Source organism: Dendronephthya gigantea, unplaced genomic scaffold (genome assembly GCF_004324835.1).
Source record: "Dendronephthya gigantea isolate DGI-Jeju-01 unplaced genomic scaffold, DenGig_1.0 000045F, whole genome shotgun sequence".
Lineage (NCBI taxonomy): Eukaryota > Metazoa > Cnidaria > Anthozoa > Malacalcyonacea > Nephtheidae > Dendronephthya > Dendronephthya gigantea.
In genome coordinates this window covers 1,406,333-1,422,623 of record NW_021163055.1, presented here as the reverse complement: position 1 = coordinate 1,422,623, position 16,291 = coordinate 1,406,333, and the positions used below count along the sequence as shown (strand labels likewise).

The 16,291-nt window shown below is 36.1% G+C and overlaps 2 protein-coding genes and 1 pseudogene across 3 annotated transcripts; 2 read left to right on the top strand and 1 right to left on the bottom strand.

Annotated features, from left to right (window-relative positions):
* The first annotated feature begins 8,092 nt into the window (after positions 1 to 8,092).
* LOC114527619 lies at positions 8,093 to 9,416 on the top strand. Its single transcript, XM_028549319.1, has one exon. It carries the CDS (start codon positions 8,175 to 8,177, stop codon positions 9,393 to 9,395), a length of 1,221 nt encoding a protein of 406 aa, XP_028405120.1. The 5' UTR covers positions 8,093 to 8,174; the 3' UTR covers positions 9,396 to 9,416.
* Positions 9,417 to 9,524: 108 nt separating this feature from the next.
* On the bottom strand, positions 9,525 to 12,136 carry LOC114527554 (annotated as a pseudogene).
* Positions 12,137 to 12,603: 467 nt separating this feature from the next.
* On the top strand, positions 12,604 to 16,286 carry LOC114527528. Of its 2 annotated transcripts, XR_003687428.1 has the most exons (10): positions 12,604 to 12,756; positions 12,864 to 12,903; positions 12,990 to 13,038; positions 13,325 to 13,405; positions 13,545 to 13,617; positions 14,290 to 14,391; positions 14,681 to 14,752; positions 15,705 to 15,824; positions 15,917 to 15,978; positions 16,205 to 16,286. XR_003687428.1 is itself a non-coding variant. In XM_028549215.1 (4 exons), the coding sequence occupies exons 1-4, from the start codon at positions 12,940 to 12,942 to the stop codon at positions 14,364 to 14,366; spliced, it is 330 nt and encodes a 109-aa protein (XP_028405016.1). In that variant the 5' UTR covers positions 12,921 to 12,939; the 3' UTR covers positions 14,367 to 14,674. The 2 variants fall into 2 exon arrangements, 1 of the variants encoding a protein (XP_028405016.1); XM_028549215.1 differs by lacking the exons at positions 12,604 to 12,756; positions 12,864 to 12,903; positions 14,681 to 14,752; ... (1 more) ...; positions 15,917 to 15,978; positions 16,205 to 16,286 and having other exon boundaries at positions 12,921 to 13,038; positions 14,290 to 14,674.
* Positions 16,287 to 16,291: the final 5 nt, after the last annotated feature.

Genomic DNA, 16,291 nt, shown 5'->3' with positions numbered 1-16,291 from the left:
GGACTCACTGGTGGGTAGTTGTTGATTCGGAAATCCCAACAGGAACACTAAATGTGCTTTGCAGTTTGGGATGGAAAACAAACCCTGTTACAGAATCGTACTAATGTTGCAGAAGGCACTTTGAACACGTTTGTGCAGAATTAACATTCTGATCAACATTTGATCAACATTTGATCAACCTTGTTTCATTTTTCTATTTCAAGTGTTGACATTCTGTTAACATTCACTGAAGTAGGAACTCTGCGTATGAATTTTGTTTAGTATTATCACTTTCGTTTTTGCCAGGAACTTCACAGTTGTGGGGCGACGTAAAGTCGGCAGCGGCAAAAACCTTTAAAGGTTTTCGAGAAAACTCGAATGAAGAAGATTGTATTGAAACAAGTTCTTCAATAACTTATTAAATAATTTATGTTCATGAATGTTTGCTGACTTTACAATAACAGTATATGCAATTGACGTACTCATTATATTTTTTTAATCAGCACCTCCACCGTGCAAAAAGATTAAACTCAATGCCTCCCAGATCAAAGAGATCAAATCTGGGAGATGGAACGTGGAGAAAATGAGGAAAACGGTCAGGACGCTAGTTCTTCCTAGCAAGATCCACACAACCACAGGTAGAGTGAATGAAGGAGATCAGATCTCATGCATTACCAGATTTTCATTCAAATTATTGAGTAGAAATTAAAGAAATATTAAACGTGCAAATGTTATATGTTATACATTTATAGCAAAATTACCACACATAAAGAATGTTTGGAAGAAAGCCAAACAGCAAAATTTTGGCCAAAGGCTGTGAAGTTTTGTTCGCCATCAGAACAATTCACAAAAGATGGTAATGAATTATAACAGTAAAGAAATCGTTTTCTACATGATTTATAGGTGAATGTGAAATTACCGCACATCAAGAATGCTTGGAAGAAAGCCAAAAAGCAAAATTTTGGCCAAAGGCTGTGAAGTTTTGTTCGCCATCAGAACAATTCACAGAAGATGGTAATAAATTATAACAGTAAAGAAATGTTGTAATTTACGTTGAATTTATGAACTACTTTCCCATCCATTTCTATTACATGCATGAATTTGAGATATAGTGTATTATACTCTATATACTTAATTGTTATAGGAAAGAAAAGAAAGCTATCAAAGAGCGACTTGAAAGAAATAATTTTAGCGTACGTCGCTTTTCATGATTTTTTTGTTTAGTATTATCACTCTCGTTTTTGCCAGGAACTTCACAATTGTGTGACGCCGTGAAATCGGCAGCGGCAAAAACGTTTGAAGCTTTTCGAGAAACCTCAGATTATGAAGAAAATTCTATTGAAACAGGAACTGCTACAAATTTCTTAGATTAATTATAAATGCAGGTTACTTTTCTACGCCCTATGGTCCTACAAAGTGCATATTGATATTTTCGTTGATTGATTTTCGTTTGATTTTATCTGGGTGCAATTCTGCAGCTTTTGTGCAGGGGACTTTATTTAAAGTTGTGTGAAAGGTATTAAAAAGGCATTGTCTCTCTTTGTTCTATAACAATTTATAGAGAATTTTTTAGGGCTTTAACTGACAAATTGCTGGTATTGCCATAGGATGAAAAATTGCTGGTATCAACTGGGATATCCCTGAGAATAATACAACTATAATAAAAACATATTGAAAGAGACAAAGAAGTGACAAAGAACTAAGTGTGCCACCAGAAAGTCCTGTCACAGAATGCAAAGTGAAGATATATCCAGTTGTGACCTGTCAAATGTCAATACCAGGAATACTTAATTCCAAGCACAGTAACCATAAGAAAAAAAAAACAAGACAAGATTGGTAGTGGATTCAATGGCAGAATGCACAACACTGCTCCCTCAATTTAGCAACAGCACAAGTTTTTCAGTTAAAGCCCTAAAAATGATCTTTCCATACTTTGTCTCCTTTAATACTTCGTCTCTTTCAATACCATTGTTACAGAAATTTCAGAAATTTGCAAAAAAACTCGAATGAAGAAGATTCTATTGAAACCGGTTCCTCAATCAATAACTTATTAAAAAATTTATGTTCATGAATGTTTGCTGACTTCACAATAACAGAATATGCAATTGACGTACTCATCATATTTTCTTAATCAGCACCTCCACCGTGCAAAAAAAAATTTAAAAAATTTGATGGAACGTGGAGCAAATGAGGAAAACGGTCAGGACGCTAGTTCTTCCTAGCAAGATCCACACAACCACAGGTAGAGTGAATGAAGGAGATCAGATCTCATGCATTACCAGATTTTCATTCAAATTATTGAGTAGAAATTAAAGAAATATTAAACATGCAAATGTTATATGTTATACATTTATAGCAAAATTACCACACATCAAGAATGTTTGGAAGAAAGCCAAAAAGCAAAATTTTGGCCAAAGGCCGTGAAGTTTTGTTCGCCATCAGAACAATTCACAGAAGATGGTAATAAATTATAACAGTACAGAAATTTTGTAATTTACGTTAAAATAAACTAATTCCCCATCCATTTCTATTACATGTATGCATTTAAGATATAGTGTATTATACTCGATACCTTAATTGCTATAGGAAAAAAAAGAAAGCTTTCAAAGAGCGACTTGAAAGAAATAATTTAGCGTACGTCGCTTTTCATGATTTTTTTGTTTAGTATTATTACTTTCGTTTTTGCCAGGAACTTCACAGTTGTGTGACGCCGTGAAGTCGGCAGCGGCAAAAACGTTTGAAACTTTTCGAGAAAAGTCAGATTATGAAGATTTTATTGAAACAGGTTCTTCAATCAATAACTCAGGCAGGATTACAGGTATCATGTGAAGCATATAGCCAGCTCACTGCCTTATAATGACCGTTTCAATGCACTTAATATTATATTATTTTGAAACAAAATTTTAGAATAAATTCAGTGACGACTTGCCATAAAGATCTTAAGACGCTTCAACTAAAGGCAAACGTAAACGACAGCGTCATTGATTTTTTACTGGAGTAAGAATATGCAAAATAAATGTCTTAATTGAGAACACTTAATATTTATTTGTTTTACCCAGTTGACAGGAAAAACTAATAATTGTTATTTTTTATTTTATTAAGACACTACAAAGACATTGAGGAGGAAAAGAGAATGGGTAGAAACTTTTGTTTCGTCTACCCAAGTTTTTTCTGTCAAAAACTGATGATGGAAAGGCCATGGTGGGTATATTAAAATCTAGTTCTAAAATACAAAACAATGGTATATAACTGTCCATCTTTAAAACGGCTATTGGTTTTTCAATCAATAACTTATTAAATAATTTGTGTTCATGAATGTTTGCTGACTTTACAATAACAGTATATGCAATTGACGTACTCATTATATTTTCTTAATCAGCACCTCCGCCGTGCAAAAAATTAAATTTAATGCCTCCCAGATCAAAGAGATCTGATTGGTCGAGAAAGGTAAACAAAGAAAGATCGAATTATTATATTATTATTATTATTATTATTATTAATTATTATTAATATTAATTATTATTATTATTAATTATTATTATTATTAATTATTAGAGCTCAGTGGTTAAAATGCAGGGGCAAGTTCTTTGCTTATAAAAGAATGGCGGATTTTTTCAAATGTGTTTTTTTATTTCATTACAACTTACAAGAATAAACAGAAGATGTCGGCAATCGACAAAAATAGGCAAATTTTCCAATCTGTTAGTTTTGTACTTAAATATGTTCAATTTTTCCCCAACGCTATTATTTTCCCCAGCTGTTTGCTCCGTGGTATTGCTGAAGAGAGTTTAGGTTTATATGTTTGTAGCTCTCGTGAATTATGTAGAATTTTTGGTGAAATAGCGATGTTAACTTGTAGTGATAAGCTAATGAACGTACTGAAAAATAACATTCTTGTAACTACTTTACTACCATTTGCGTTCAAGCTTGCGACGTGCGATTTTAAAACGTACGTTTGACGTTTCAAAACGTACGTTTAACGTTTCAAAACGTTACGTTTGCCGTTTCAAAACGTACGTTTTGTCACGCCCCCTGCCATGTTTGGGTAATTAAATTGACATGTTTTTGCAGTTCATACGGCATGTTTAAATATAGCGACGTTTGTACTTATTTAAAAATACTCAATACAGCAATTTGAAAAATGACATTCATGACATGACAATGGACCAAATACAAGTGCAGGTTCAGATTGGAGAAACACGGCGTGTTTTTTTCACGGCCTCGCCGAGGACATACAATGATTTAACCGAAGCTATAAAACGAGAAATCCCTAAAACAAGAGATTTGACGTTCGGATTGCTGTACGAAAATGACGAGAAAGAATACGTGGTAATGAACAGTGATCCCCTATGTTTCCGAGTCGCAATTACTGGAATAAAATGTATTCCAGGGACGGATATTCATCGTCTTAAATTGAGAGTATTCGAGGGCTCTTCACCAAGTGTAAAAGCGAAAGTTGACAGTAGAGCCCAAGTTGAGGAAGTGACCGATTCACATTGCAGACAGCCACAGTCAAAATCTGCATTAAGACGCTACCCAACGTCAAGTACAGTAAAATCTTGTCTTGTAAGCAACTTTATGGGCTGTGAGGATATAGATAGTGATGATACTGAGGAAGATCGCATGATCATGGGCCTAGACAATGACAGTGACGATCGTTTAGATAACGACTTATGTGTTGAGAAAACTCCACTTGAGAGATACATTACGAAAAGCGAGGAAAAGATTAACGAGCAGGAAACAGTAATTAGGCAGCTACAAGCAAACATTGAAAATGTTGAAAAAAAAATAGCAAGAGTCAAATCAGATCCAAATAATGGAAATATATGTAGAAATTGTCACCTTAGGTTGGGTCACACTGCTCGCAATTGTCAACTCGATAAATGCACATCGGTCTTTAAATGCGGATTGGAAAAAAATCACCCAGGCGAACATAAATTAAAGGAAATGCGATCGCAATTAAAGCAACACGAAATCAAACTTAAACAGTTAAGGGAAGAACTTCGCAATAGAAAACATGCTGTAGAAAATGCGACGGACAAAAAACATGTTAGAATCGAAAGTGAGCTGTTGCAAGCAAATAGGGCGGCTTACATGGTAAACGGTAACCAAAATTGGTCATTACTACGAAAACACGTTTACCTAGTGCAGGAGTACTGCAAAAAAAATTTGGGAGGAAAAATCCCCGCAAGACATGATATCGGACGTATTTTGAATGTCGCCCTCGGTCTTGCTGACGACGATTCGAGTAATAACCAGTTTTACAGCCGGTCAAAACAGAACACCAAGCGACGCAAACACGAAAATCCAGCTCGATCCTCACTCGAGCATCATGGAATAGAGTTTCCTAGTTCGAGATTAGTCAGTACTCAAAGTAGCAGTTCCTGTAGTAACAGTATAAGCTTTGATACTGATAAAGAAAAGCCTTCACAAATTTTGCATAGTGCCCCTGCATCAGAAGAAGAAGAAGCTGAGCAATTAGCTATTGTCATCAGAGAAAGCTTGCATAAATCAAAACCGCAAACTCTGGAGAGTGCCAACACGAACTTGTCTTACCCTACCCCACAGTCAACATATGCCCCGACAGGCTTCGATCTCCCTATGGCATATGGAAACATGTACACCCCAATGGCAATGCCTTCTTTGGCATCGATTTGTCCCTATTTCCCAAGCTACTCACCAATGGCAATGCCGTACACCCAATCTACTGGGGACTGTGTTCGCACAACTACGAGTACGCCGACAAACAGTTTCATGACGCCGGCGCCGGCAGAGTCGACAAGTGACGATGTACCTGAAGTCAGTGAAAATGACGCAGTTTCTATGTTGTTAAATTTGTCATCGCAAAACAATTAGTTAATCTTATGCGATAATATTATGACATAGTCCAAGTTTTATTTGATATTACGTTCAATAAGGTACCATTATAGGTTTACCAGGCGAAGGGAAATATTTCTTCAATAAGGTGCCATTAGGTTTACCAGGCGAAGGAAAACATTTCGTTATTAAAATCGTTTTTGAATTCAGTGGCGAAGCAAACGTCGATAATTGGGAGGGGGGCATATTCATATAGTCATGTTTTGCATGATTAACTTCTTTTTTAAATCGATTGTCATTACATTGTGTGAGTTTATTTTATGCCCCCCTAGGCCTCCAATTACAGTATTGATGCTGGCTAAACGCCGCGGTTTGTTTTAGAACCAACGTAAAATACACCCTTGCAATTGTGTTTCGCTCGCATGCTTCTGGCTACATAGTAGGCTAATATTACTGGAACTTGATTCGATTTTGTACGTTGTGGTTGTTCCGTACCAGATTTATTGTTGTTCAGTTAATGTTAAAATGTTTGAAATAATCGAAATAAATTAAAATGAAAAAAATACCATCGTTTCAACGTCGCAAAATTTGAGAGTTATTACGTAACTGATGTTGGATTTATTGAAATACGAAAGGTTATATTTAGAACTATTGTTTCTGATGACGCTACATTTTCTCTATACTAATTAATATTCAGAAGTCAGAACTATTTTTATATCAGCCATTTCAATCGTGCCTGCATTATCGAATGAAAATAAATGCTCATTTAATTGTAATAAAGCAACTATACCATGGCTATACTACAGTGCTAGATAAACAAGTAAGATGTGGCTTCATAGAAACCTGTCATGTCCGTTGGTGAAAGTGTCTCGACGGCTTCTGCAACCGCAAGATGTAAATTATCGTGGACCAATTTCCTGAGTTCACCATTTAGAATGTTTTTAATCTTGTTGAAACATAATTCAATTGGATTCAGATCAGGAGAGTATGACGGCGTATATAATAGTTCTATACCCATTGTGTCAAACCACTCTTCCAAAATTTCTCCACCTTCGTAGTGATGAGACGAAAGATTGTCCATCACAACGATGTCACCCACCTCAAGGCATGGACGACCTGTATTAACGTTGACCACTCTTCCGGCCTCTTCGAAAAATGCAAGAAAACGCGCGGTGTTTGTTGCTCCGCTAAGAATATTATAATATTCGGGCCCAACAATTGAAACAAGCAAGTTCAATGTGTTGTTTGGAGATTCCTGCTTTCGTATTATCTCCACACTGCGCGTTCCTATAGCACTGTGTCCGTACGTGCGAGTTCCTACGTTTGGTATTTTTATTCCAGCTTCGTCGAAAAATTTTAACTTTCTTGGATCCTTCGATGAAAGATAGTTTATGAAAAGTTGTGTGTAAAACATGTTGTTTGGAGTAAACCGCTCCCTCGCCAGTTTGGTCAGTTTCTTTCTTGTATACCGTTCACCTGAAGGCATCCTGCTTTTTATTGCTCTCGAAACAGTTGACATGGAAACCTCTTGGACGCCACATTCTGTTAGCTCCTGGATGATTTCCGCAAGAGAAATTGACGGCGAATTAATCTTTAACACTTCGATTAGTTCGAGGTCATCTTCCTGTAATTTTGACTGTCTTTTGCCACCTCTGCGCTTGGGTTGTACTGTTGGAACTTCTTCACAAAATCTATTCCAAATATTTTTTACCGTATTGGGAGATACTGTAAATTCGTTGGAGTACTGTACATACGTTCGTGGAATGTAACCAGTAATACGGTCGCCACCTTCTTTCAAAATTTTATCGATGATAAAAGATGCAAATTCTTCGCCAATGGGTTTACCAGGACAGTAACTGCGACCATATAGATTTACTTTTTTTACAGAGTACGGATCCATATTTGTTTACACTAGATATTATGCCAAGTTCGTTTAGACTTCAAAAACATGTCAATTTAATTACCCAAACATGGCAGGGGGTACGATGGCCCACAAGGGTCACAGTTCAGTTCTTATTCTTAGACAGTTCAGTTTTATTTTTTAGCAGTTCAGTTTAAATTTCCATAGTTCAGTTCTCAATTTGACAGTTCAGTTTTACATTTTAACACAGTTCAGTTTTGCTTCACAAACACACAGTTCTGTTTATATTTTGACAGTTCAGTTTTAATTTTTACCAAACAGTTTAGTAAATTTTAACAAACAGTTTAGTTTCAAATTTTATTAACAGTTCAGTTTAACTTTCAGTGCCAAACAATTTTTACACAGACATACGCAGTTTCGTATTTTACCGAAAAGTTCGTTGTTAAATGAGTTGATTATTTTGATCTGATAGTGTGCTATTTGTCCCTACTTTAAATCAGTATTTTATACCTTTATTATGCCTCTAAATGACTACATTCCATGCATGAACGTTGACCGAAGGCATGGACGAGATGAAACTGAGCTAATAACAAGTTATTTTCAACAAGGGTTCACCAACCATGAAATTCTAGAATTTCTTAAGCTTCATGGAATAGAATTCAGCTTATCGACACTTAAAAGAAGATTAAGAATCCTAGGACTTCGAAGACGTGTTCCAGCCGAAGAACAATTGACACAAGAGGAAATCGAGTGTATTGTGGAGATTGAATTAGCTGGCAGTAAATGCAATGTTGGATATCGCAAAATGTGGAAACATATATCAACTAAGTATGGTATTACTGTTCGAAGGGACGTTATTCGAAAATGTTTGGTAAAACTAGATCCTCAAGGAGTGCAAAGTAGAGCAAAGAAAAGGCTTCGAAGAAGAGCTTATTCATCTCGGGGACCCAATCATATATGGCACATAGACGGCCATGATAAGTTGAAACCTTTCGGGTTTAATATACATGGGTGCATTGATGGTTTTTCCAGAAGGTTGATCTGGCTCGAAGTGGGTCCGACTAATAAAAATCCTCAGGTCATTGGTAAATATTACCTTGATGCCGTATTGCAAATTGGAGGTGTACCACAAAGAATGCGCTCTGACGATGGCACTGAGAACAGCATCGTCGAGGCTTTGCAAATATTTCTGCGATCTCAGCATCACGATGAGCATGCTGGTCTTGCCAGTTTTTCAATTGGTACTTCTACGTCAAATCAACGAATAGAAGCCTATTGGTCTCATCTTATTCGGGATGGGCCTGGATGGTGGATAAATTTTTTCAAGGATTTACGAGATTTTGATTTGTTTAATGATTCGGATCCTGTACAAATGGATTTGATAAGGTTTTGTTTTATGGATATACTAAGAAATGAATTACACAAAGTTGCAGAAATGTGGAACCAACATATTATTGCCCCAAGCAAATTTGGAAATAACACTGGACCCAGAGGGAGGCCTGACGTGATGTTTTTTTTGCCGCATCTTTTCGACACAGGGGATTGTAAACAGGAAATTGACCGGGACGAAGTGAATGAATTCTATGATTATTCAATGTCTGTCAAAGATTTCTCTGATGAATTTGGAGAGTTTGCCTCGTTCGTAATGACAGAGCTTGGCCTGACAAAACCAACTAATGCGAAAGAAGCATTTCATCTTTATCTTACTTTGCTACAAGAAATTGAGACGATTAATTAGTTTAATAAATTCAACTGAAACACCAATATGAAACTATACAACAATATACTACAAAGTGTTATTATTTGTATTACTAATATAACCTTACTTAAAAGCGCATGCAGAGAGTAGGAGTTTTTTAAGCACTTAAAAGAAGTTATGTCATATTTTATTCGCATAACACACAGCTCCAGGCCTTACTCACTTATATTTCACTACAGTTAAAAGAAATTCAACTGTGATCTTACATACACTTTTAAAAACAAAAAACCTTAACAATATAAAGCGCGGGGCGGTTAGTTTTTTACCCAACTAAAACTATGCAGTCAATTAATATGAATGGCAACTGAAAAGTACAATGTATCTATAGACTAATCACTTCATAGATTACAGTTAATGCGTCACACATAAGTTCAAAACCTAAACAATGTCAAGTTCCCAGTCAGGTTTGGATAATATATTGTTGAACGTGTTTCGTAATTCACAAAAATCTTGGAATGTGGAAGGCAGCTCTAACACAGGTCCACATGTGTGTGCTATAGGAGATTTATATACCCCATCAAATTTTACAAATGAAACAGTTAAATGTTCCACAATTAAAATATCAGCACCTGTGGTAAAACGAAGAAAATGACCAAGGTTGCATGCATCTAAGCCTCTAATATAACGCTGTAGGAACTTCAGAGCATCTCGTTCTCCCTCGGTATTTGGTTGGGCTTGCAAAAGTTGAAGAACTTTCTTATTTGTTGGCTTTACAGATTCGTAGAGGGCCTCCAACTTATCAAAAGACTGAAATGGTGCATATGCCTTGAGTTCAGAAAGAATGAGCTGCCATGTAGACAACATGATATGAGGTTTCTGGATAAGCTCTTGTTTGGCAATTTCAGTGATCACTTTCAGACAATTGTTTTCATTTATCAGTGTTCTGCAGTTAAATCGCTCCAAAAAGTCCTCAAGATCTTCACTATCATATTCCTGCTTATTAAGGCATTTCTAATCAACTCTTGTTCATCAACTGAAAGATACTTCTTAAAAGAACTTATCACAGCTGAATCGGGAACTGAATCGCCAAATAGGCAATATCCCATAAATGCCTTTGATAAAATCAGAGGAAAATAAGATACCATCTTGTAACCTAAAACAAGAATTCTACCAATAGCTTGCCATTCACTCACAAAGTGGTCGTGACGTACAAAGGGCACTCTTTCTCTTTCTCCAATAGTCATCGAATCTCCGAACGATTTCCAAAAAAGTGAAAACACGTCACGAGCCACACCAACTCCAGCACCTTTTTCGGGAATTCCACGATCATCAATAATTTCAAAAACTATGGAACTTGTTAGGATGCTCTCATCTTGGAAGTAGCTTACCATATCCTTGCATATACGGGAACGGTGCACTTTAACAACTTGAACTTCCTTTGGACTGGACGGTGGATGAGCAGTATGAAATTCCTGTTCATTTTGTGATTCGTGTTGGTTGGCTATTAAAGTCTCTATATCACCAGGAAAATTTTCATTATCAGGAGGGCTACTGCAGGAATTAATGACTGATTGTAAGGTTTCACCAATCGCAGAAGGTGAAGAGTCATCAAATGGAGTGTCTAGATTGGGTTGAGTCTCATTATTACCATCGAAGGAAACACTTCTTGAAAGGTAAGCAATCCGATGTGTCCTTATTTCATCGAGGTTGGGATAAATAGCTGTACTCTCAGTGGGCTCATCGGCATCTGTTGAATTTCCCATATGTTTCTGTTCATCAAGCTTTAATGAAGCATTATATTCCTCATCCTGTTTGCATCGAAGACAATCTTCACCAGGAAGATTAGTACAATAGCATTTGGAACACACTATTCTGTACTGTGGACTATTGAACAATGAATCTGGTGGAGGGGAACTTGTAGTCGATGGGGGAAAAATTGTGGTAGATGAATGGAAACTTGTAGTTGATGGGACTAAACTTGTAGTGGATGAAGGAAAACTTGTAGTGGATGGAGGAAAATTTGTAGTGGATGGAGGAAAACCTATTAATGGTGATGGGTGATTTGGAGCTAAGTATTGAGTGGTGGGTGAGGCACCACTTACACCAAGGTCATCACCCTCAAAATCCAGATAAGTGTCACTACTGTCAACGGCTTCTACAATTGCAGAGCCAGTATCTGTCATTTGGGTTAAGCTCTGCTCTTCATCCTCTTCTGGGTGAATAAATACTGTTCTTAAGTATAGATATGTTAAGGAAGGATACAAACCATTTTCATGTAGGTAATCGGCAATCGTACCACCGCTAGGAAACGAATGAATAACTTCACCAGCAGAATTTGTGACTACTTTGGACATATCTTCAAGTAAGCCAAAATGGCTTTTACCTTTTGGAAAGAACAATTCACAAGCTTTGTCCAGAATTTGCCGTAAAGTTAACGGTTGTGAATCCATGTAATTAATATAGCGGTTTCCGCCACCATGCTTGTTTCGCACAGGAATATATTTGTCTTTATCTTCGTCATAATGCATCCATCGTATTTGTATTCGATGTTGTTTATCTGTTTTAGGCTTTTTCCTGCTTGTGCTGGCCGCTCCTTCGGAGCGGTTTCGTATTCGATGGAGTAGGCCGCTCAAGCGATTTACCGTCCTTTCTGTTTTCTGAGTTGCGACTGGCAATTCTCCCTTACTTTCCGAGCTTTTACTTTCACCTTTCTTAGTTTCTTGCTGTTTTCTAAGCTCCTCGCGTACAGCATCCTTTATTATGGCGTCCATATTTGCGAGCAAAAGATTTGTATTTCGTTCATCGACCCAAATCGGGTATTGTTTTGTTAGGCAAATTTCAAACTGAACTGTTAGATAAAATTTAAAACTGAACAGTTGATAAAATTAAAACTGAACTGCTTAGTGATTTTTAAACTGAACTGTGTGGGAAATTCAAAACTGAACTGTTCAGAGAATTCAAAATTGAAGAAATTCGAAACTGAACTGTGTTAAAATGTAAAACTGAACTGTCAAATTGAGAACTGAACTATGGAAATTTGAAACTGAACTGCTAAAAAATAAAATTGAACTGTCCAAGAATAAGAACTGAACTGTGACCCTTGTGGGCCATCGTAAGGGGGCGTGACAAAACGTACGTTTTGAAACGGCAAACGTAACGTTTTGAAACGTTAAACGTACGTTTTGAAACGTCAAACGTACGTTTTAAAATCGCACGTCGCAAGCTTGAACGCAAATGGTAGTAATGCCGCCGTGGTGTAGCTACAAGCTAATTTACGTATTGGAAATTTTGTATCCAAACTTATATACACTCAAATGTAGTTTGAAAATTAATGTTCTAATCAAATTTTTATATATTCCTGATAGAGCTGTTGAGAAAAAGTTAGATGAAAATAGCCATGGTGATTTTACTTTTCTTCAATAAATCATGATTTTTTTATTTGTTTCAAATGTGCTTAAAGGTAGATTGGAATAAGCTATGTTTGTATTTCTTTGTCATTTTGTGCAGATATTTTTTTGTTAGAAAGCACCCGAATTGATGAGAACAGGTATTATGCATGTTCAATTTCATTTTAACCATAACAATGTTTAAACTCAATCTTCAACTACGCTCATTCATTTATACTGTATTTAGTTCCCGTAGACCACCAATGGGGAATTTAGCTGAAAGTCCTATCAAACAGGTACCGCAAAGACTACCATTTTGTGAAGTAAATATACATGTATATTTTAAAACTTATTTAAAATACATTTGAATGGTACGTAATTATAATACTAGTGTAGAAATACTGCTTTTCTAAATGTGTTGCACTGCAGATATATCATAAGCTAGCTTGCTTAATTGTCTAAAAATGTAAAATCAATAAAAAGGTAAAAAGTCAAAGCTTAGTCATTCTGAAGCATGATGACATGCAAGGCCATTGATTTTATGCTGTGCAGTGTAAATATAGATTGTTGGTTTTTTACCAGATACCGGTACTTCGAATATATGCGCAAGTTGCAAGGTTGGTTGGAGAAATTCCGGCAATTTCTGAACCAACATTTCCGAAGGTAAAGACGTATGATCATGTCATTTTAATCACATCAAATTTACAAAATACTGTGCATGTATGTGTATTTCAGTATCTTGTAAATATCATTAGTTAACTGATTAATGTAACCTTAAATAAATCTTTTTTTCTGTCTATAGGTGGCTAGACAAACCAATAGATATGATTGTGGGATATTTGTGATTAGAATACTGCCGGAAAATCATGGAAGGGGTGTGTACCATGCATGTCTATAACTATATATATATACACATCATATGCATGTCGATATTCTGTGGAGAACATTTTGGGACTATAGGCAGAATATATAATATACCTAGAATGTATACAAATCCCAATCTCTGTGATATGTGAAATATTCTCTCATGCTGAATGTTTTGCAATTTTGAATTATGGTTAAATTTTCGTTTGAATAATTCTCTATGAAACTAGCTGATATTGCGGTAATGTTGTGTTATTTGTAATCTCTATGGTTACCAGGGAATATAATAATTTTATATAATATATACTATATAATAATCTTAGTGTTTCATTTGCATTGAGGCTACGTTTATATCTTTTGTTATTCTATCTAAAATTGGTCGAAACTTTGTGATTTATGTTTATATATATGACACAATTAATACATTAATCCAAAACTGTTTACATGCAACTTAAATTGAGTGAAATAGGTTGACATGACCTATAAAAATAAAATTATCCGCCCTCAATGTCGAAGAGGCGTCTTGCTTTACGCCGGCCTGCAAAGTTGCATAGTTACGAATTGGCAATTGTTCCTGTTTGTGACATGTAAGATATATCTTTGGTGTGTACATGCAACCCAACTATTGAATATTCAAATTGCTTTGAAACATAGCACAACATAATTTGTGTTTAATCTTTCAGGACACACTGGTGGGTCATTATTTACAAAATCCAGACAAGAACCCCAAGCATCCTCTGCAGCTTGGGGTGGAAAATAAATCATGTTGCAGAATCAACAAAAAGGTAAAAAGTCATTCTGAAACATAGCCCACATTTGTAGATAAAAAAATTATATCATCTTTATATCATGTAAATATTGGGCGCGCTGATTAAAAAGAAAACATGATTACAGACATGCAAGGCCAATGATTTTATGCTATGCGGTGTAAATATAGATTGTTGGTTCTTTACCATATATTTCAAAATACCATGCATGTGTGAAATACTGTGCATGTATGTGTATTTCAGTATCTTATAAATATCTATAGTTAACTGATTAATGTAACCTTAAATAAATCTTTTTTCTGTCTAGGTGGCTAGACATACGAACGGGTACGATTGTGGGATATTCGTCATAGAATACTGCCGAAAAATCATGGAAGAGGTGTGTTCCATGCATGTCTATAACTATACACACATCATACGCATGTCGATACCTCGTGGAGAAAAGACAAAACCTCGAGAATCCATACGAGAAATACAAATTACATTCTCCGTAAAACGTGGTCTGAGTGAAACGTTTCACCTCATACAGACAATACTAGTTAAACAAATTTCATGCAGTGAAGCTAGGCAAAAGAGATCGAACGAAGAAAAGGTGAATGAAAACGTCCACGACGGACCACGAGGTTGAAGTTTAAATACCCCGCCTTAATATATTTAATTTGGTACTCACTCAAAATTCGCTGCGGGTGTCTCTGTGATGGCTTCTCCGACGTTTTACCACTTGGCCTTTTAACTTCGTATCGATGCAAGGAAGACGTGGACGCTTGTAGGTCAATTTAAGCGAAGAAGAGCCAAATATTTCACGTTAAATTCTCCAAAAAATGAAGCAGCATCTTGACAACTTTGAATTTTGCATTGACTGATCCAGTAATGAGTGTTCCGTCTTTAATATATAGCATTTGTTGCGGTTGCGCGCGCCCCGCGAGAACACGTAACGGAGCGCAAATTATGCTTATAATTATATATTCCCGCAATTAATTATTATTATATATTATATATTCCCGCGCGCTTGTGGTCGTGCGTAAAAAATTATGTGACGTTGAAAAAGAACTTTTTTATATTTGCTAAGATTAATATTTTAAGCTGTAAATAATTTTGCGTTTTTTCTCATTATAATATGTGAGTGATAAATTTTACCTAAAGAAACATTACATTATTTTGGAAAAAAGCTATGAAAGTAGTTATAGTGCTAGTTCTCTCTTGGACAAGAATCTGTCTTTATAAAAAGAGCAAAAGAAGTGAAAACAACATCTTCATTTAGACTGAATCACTACCAGTGTTCTTGATTTTATTTTCCAAGTAAAACAACCGTCCTGTTTGTTTTGTTGTAGTGACGAAATGGAAGATATGGAAATAGAATATTGTGGGGAAAAAGTTTGTCAAGAAAATGAACGAGGGATTAAAAGGCCATGGCCGCTTGATATTAATGATGAAGAAGTCAGAAAGGAAAGGTGAAATGAAAAAATGCATTTTTATCCGTGTTTTTGAAGAAAAGTTCTAATAAGGAGCATTGACAGTTTGTTGACTAATTTTCTTTACTCAGACTAACAAGAAGTACTGGATGCCATAAACTAACTATTCATTGTATTAGAGCAGACACTTATGGTAAGCTATCAGACAAACTGAGTTGTAAATATTTGTGATAAAGGGAGTACAACTTTTGGAGCGTACAATTTTTTGGAAAGTGGGTCCGCCGCACTCCGCGGTGCCTTAGAAGTATTCCTGGAGTGGAGTGTTTACGGGAGTACTAGAGGGTGTACTATACGGTGGCGTACTATACCTAAACCAGTACATTTTTGTAGACTTGAATCTTTGCTTGAATTCATTTCAGCGTGTTCAGTGGCGAAAACAGAAAGTTCTAGCATAGCTCAATGTGTTGCGAAAAGACGTCGTCGGGCAAAGGATACCAGGGAAAGAG

Excerpts from the sequence above, each read along its gene's own strand:
- LOC114527619 (XM_028549319.1), top strand. The coding sequence starts at position 8,175 with ATGCCTCTAAATGACTACATTCCATGCATGAACGTTGACCGAAGGCAT.
- LOC114527528 (XM_028549215.1), top strand. The coding sequence starts at position 12,940 with ATGTTTAAACTCAATCTTCAACTACGCTCATTCATTTATACTGTATTT. Across the intron at positions 13,406-13,544 it reads CTGAACCAACATTTCCGAAG|GTGGCTAGACAAACCAATAG; the intron begins GTAAAGACGTAT and ends TTCTGTCTATAG. Across the intron at positions 13,618-14,289 it reads GCCGGAAAATCATGGAAGGG|GACACACTGGTGGGTCATTA; the intron begins GTGTGTACCATG and ends TTAATCTTTCAG.